The sequence below is a fragment of the Poecilia latipinna genome, unplaced genomic scaffold (assembly GCF_001443285.1).
Source record: "Poecilia latipinna isolate Pla-1442-1.1 unplaced genomic scaffold, P_latipinna-1.0 Scaffold4016, whole genome shotgun sequence".
In the NCBI taxonomy this organism is placed as follows: Eukaryota; Metazoa; Chordata; class Actinopteri; order Cyprinodontiformes; family Poeciliidae; genus Poecilia; species Poecilia latipinna.
Window position 1 is genome coordinate 7745 of NW_015116632.1, and position 2755 is coordinate 10499.

General features: G+C 37.1%; 1 protein-coding gene across 1 annotated transcript; it reads right to left on the minus strand.

Moving 5' to 3' along the window:
- Window positions 1-8: 8 nt before the first annotated feature.
- LOC106942061 (uncharacterized) lies at window positions 9-2719 on the minus strand (the record flags this gene model as incomplete). Its single annotated transcript, XM_015025238.1, has 8 exons — window positions 1680-2719; window positions 1455-1558; window positions 1103-1375; window positions 882-975; window positions 697-764; window positions 395-616; window positions 246-308; window positions 9-167 (listed from the first exon to the last, which is right to left on the minus strand). Coding segments are annotated over exons 1-8 (1098 nt in total), but the record flags the coding sequence as incomplete, so codon positions are not given.
- Window positions 2720-2755: the final 36 nt, after the last annotated feature.

Below are 2755 nucleotides of genomic sequence, written 5' to 3' on the forward strand. Positions count from 1 at the left end.
ATGGTAAATGCTACTTCCAGTCTTCTGTAAATTACCTCAATGCCTGGGTGAACATCTGAAAGGTCTGATGGAGAGACCGTTTCCATGGCAACCAAGATGTCAGGTGAAAAACGGGAAGGATTCAGCGGTACGGAACACTCTCTCAAGACTACTCGAGTCCCATGAATCTGCAAAACAAAAATTTGATTTTAGATACCAGTAACATTGACAATTAGATCTTATAAATCGCTAGAAGCCCAAAATACCTTGTGATGAACCACTCTTTTCTTCTGCGAATAAGAAGATTCCATTTCCCCTGGGTGGTTCCTCTGTAAAGATAGAGCACATATGAGTTGTTTAAAATATGTAGCACAGTTAAACACACACCTTTCTTCTCCTGCAAAAATATTATTACCTTCCTGCCAGATCTCACTACCCTCCACTCGGAAGACGGCAAAGATGGGACCCTTCTTTCCTCCCCTTTTACGACAATGCGAGGCACAAATCTTGGCTTGTAAGCAGTAGCTGCCTGACTCTGCACCGGTGGCTTTGGTTCCAACATTTCAAGATATCGATTTGCATAAATCCACAGGAGTTTCTTGAGAATAGGCATGCCGTAGTCATCGCTAAGGTGGATCTGCACACAGAAACAATGACAGAAAATTCACATTTCATATAAATGGAAGATTTCTATGTTAAAAATGAATATGTACTCACCCCATCACGGCTCCAGAGATCCAGACGCTTCAAAGGAAAGTATTCAGCCACAGGAAAATAGGGGATACCTGAAAAGACAATGACAAAAAAAAAGTTCATCCAAATATTATATTCACCAAAAACAACATAAATAGACCTGTAACCTGTAATACATTTAACCTAAGAGAAACGCATTAAATACCTACCAAGCTTTGCTGCCCTGCGATGAAATTCTTGCTGAAACAAATTCTGCTTCTCCACAGATTCGGTCAAGCGCAGCGGAAAACCAATACAAAAGACCTAGGAAAAACAACAAACCATTTAGAAATTTGCGCTTATATCACCGTTTCTCAATTCCAGGTCTCTCCACACTAAAACAAACAACCACTGATTTATATAAACCACTCTTGCTGAAAACAGTACATACCTTCGGCCAACGATACAAGACAGTCAAAAGGTACTTCTCAAATTCCTCTCCCGCTTCATCTGGATTAAGGGACGCAGTAAGATTGTTTGAAGGAGCTGTTACACAAACAGCGTCAGGTTGACGGGGAACAACAGCGTGGTAGGCCTCGATACGCAAGTCAGCTGCAGCTGCCCTAGGAGTGCACATCACTCCAAAATCAAGGCACCCATCCGAAATCTTTACAATCCCATCAGCAAACGATCGCAGATGAGACGCGCCAATCAGCAGCACAAACTGTAAAACAGAGAAAAACATAGCAAGATGAGAACTATGTCTACATATTCTATTTGAAATCAATTTTAAGGACACTTACTTTTCCATCAGACCGCTCCTCCGGAATGACCAACTTGTGAAAATGGTTAGTAAATGAACTGGAGGGCCAGTCATTAACCCGATGTCTCCAGCCCGTTCCTCTCCCTGTTGAGGAATAAGGAAAAATAGAAATAAGTTATTTAAAGAAATGTTAACATGTACTCTGAATATTTCAGGTCACACAAATGCATCGCATTTTAAAAATGCTCTTAAAATAAACACTGACGTGAAACAAAACCACTGGAGGTCTCTGGGATTCCTACTCGATGGACTCCAGCTGTTTCCATCCGGCGGCGAGCTGCTACAGATCTTCGGTAAGATTTCCCTCGAGGCATCTGCATTTAAAAATTTAAGCATTAGATGAGTACAGCAAAAATGTATTAAAAACACTTTAAAACCATACATATTAAAGATCACAAAACTAAATTTGAAAGATTTTAGTTATTACTTTTGTTAAAAACATAGCTTTCATAATTGTCATTTTTACAAAATGTTAATCACTTAAAATCCAGCAGTAGAAAATGTACCAACTAAAATAAAGTACTGTTGTTTCAAAAGTACAACAAAAACAACCTCCAAATGCAGCTTTGACAGTTTACAACCCATAATTTCCCTTAAAAATGAATTAAATCCAAAAAATACCTGTCAAGTATCACATTTGACTGAGGATAATACCATATCTCTCATGAATATCACATATTATACTAATTACCAATATTATGTATTGCAGCTACGCGACCTGAATAAAACACCAAATGCAGATGGAAATAAGTGGGCTTCTCCAGTTACAAACAGAGCAAAATGAATCATAGCAATGTGCTAATGCCCTATATCGGTTGGTGCAGTTTAAATATTTCTAAAGAAGGTATACATTTTACATATGATCCTTGTTTTGCCTAAAATGACTTGTCATATAATATTGGGATTTAACAAAAATTAAACAAATTATAAATAATCATCTTCTGCAACAAACCTAGTAAAAGTTTTAAAAAGCCTGAATGCCAAAAATTATTTGTCTTAAGGTTGGCTTAACCATTAAGAATCAAAAGTAATATTAGATGTCAGTCTACTTGTTTCTGACTGTGTGAAAGTGAGTTGTGCCATTTTAAGTAATTATCCTGATAATGCCATGTATAAAGAAAAACACAACACAATAGCAACTGCTTTCTAACAGTTAAAGCCAAAAGCATTTACATTTCATTTCATATAATTTATTAGAGAGCGACTTATAAAAGCATTCATATTTAAAGTTTATTATATTTACAAACTAGCCTGTTTGCAGAGTATTAACATTGTTAACAG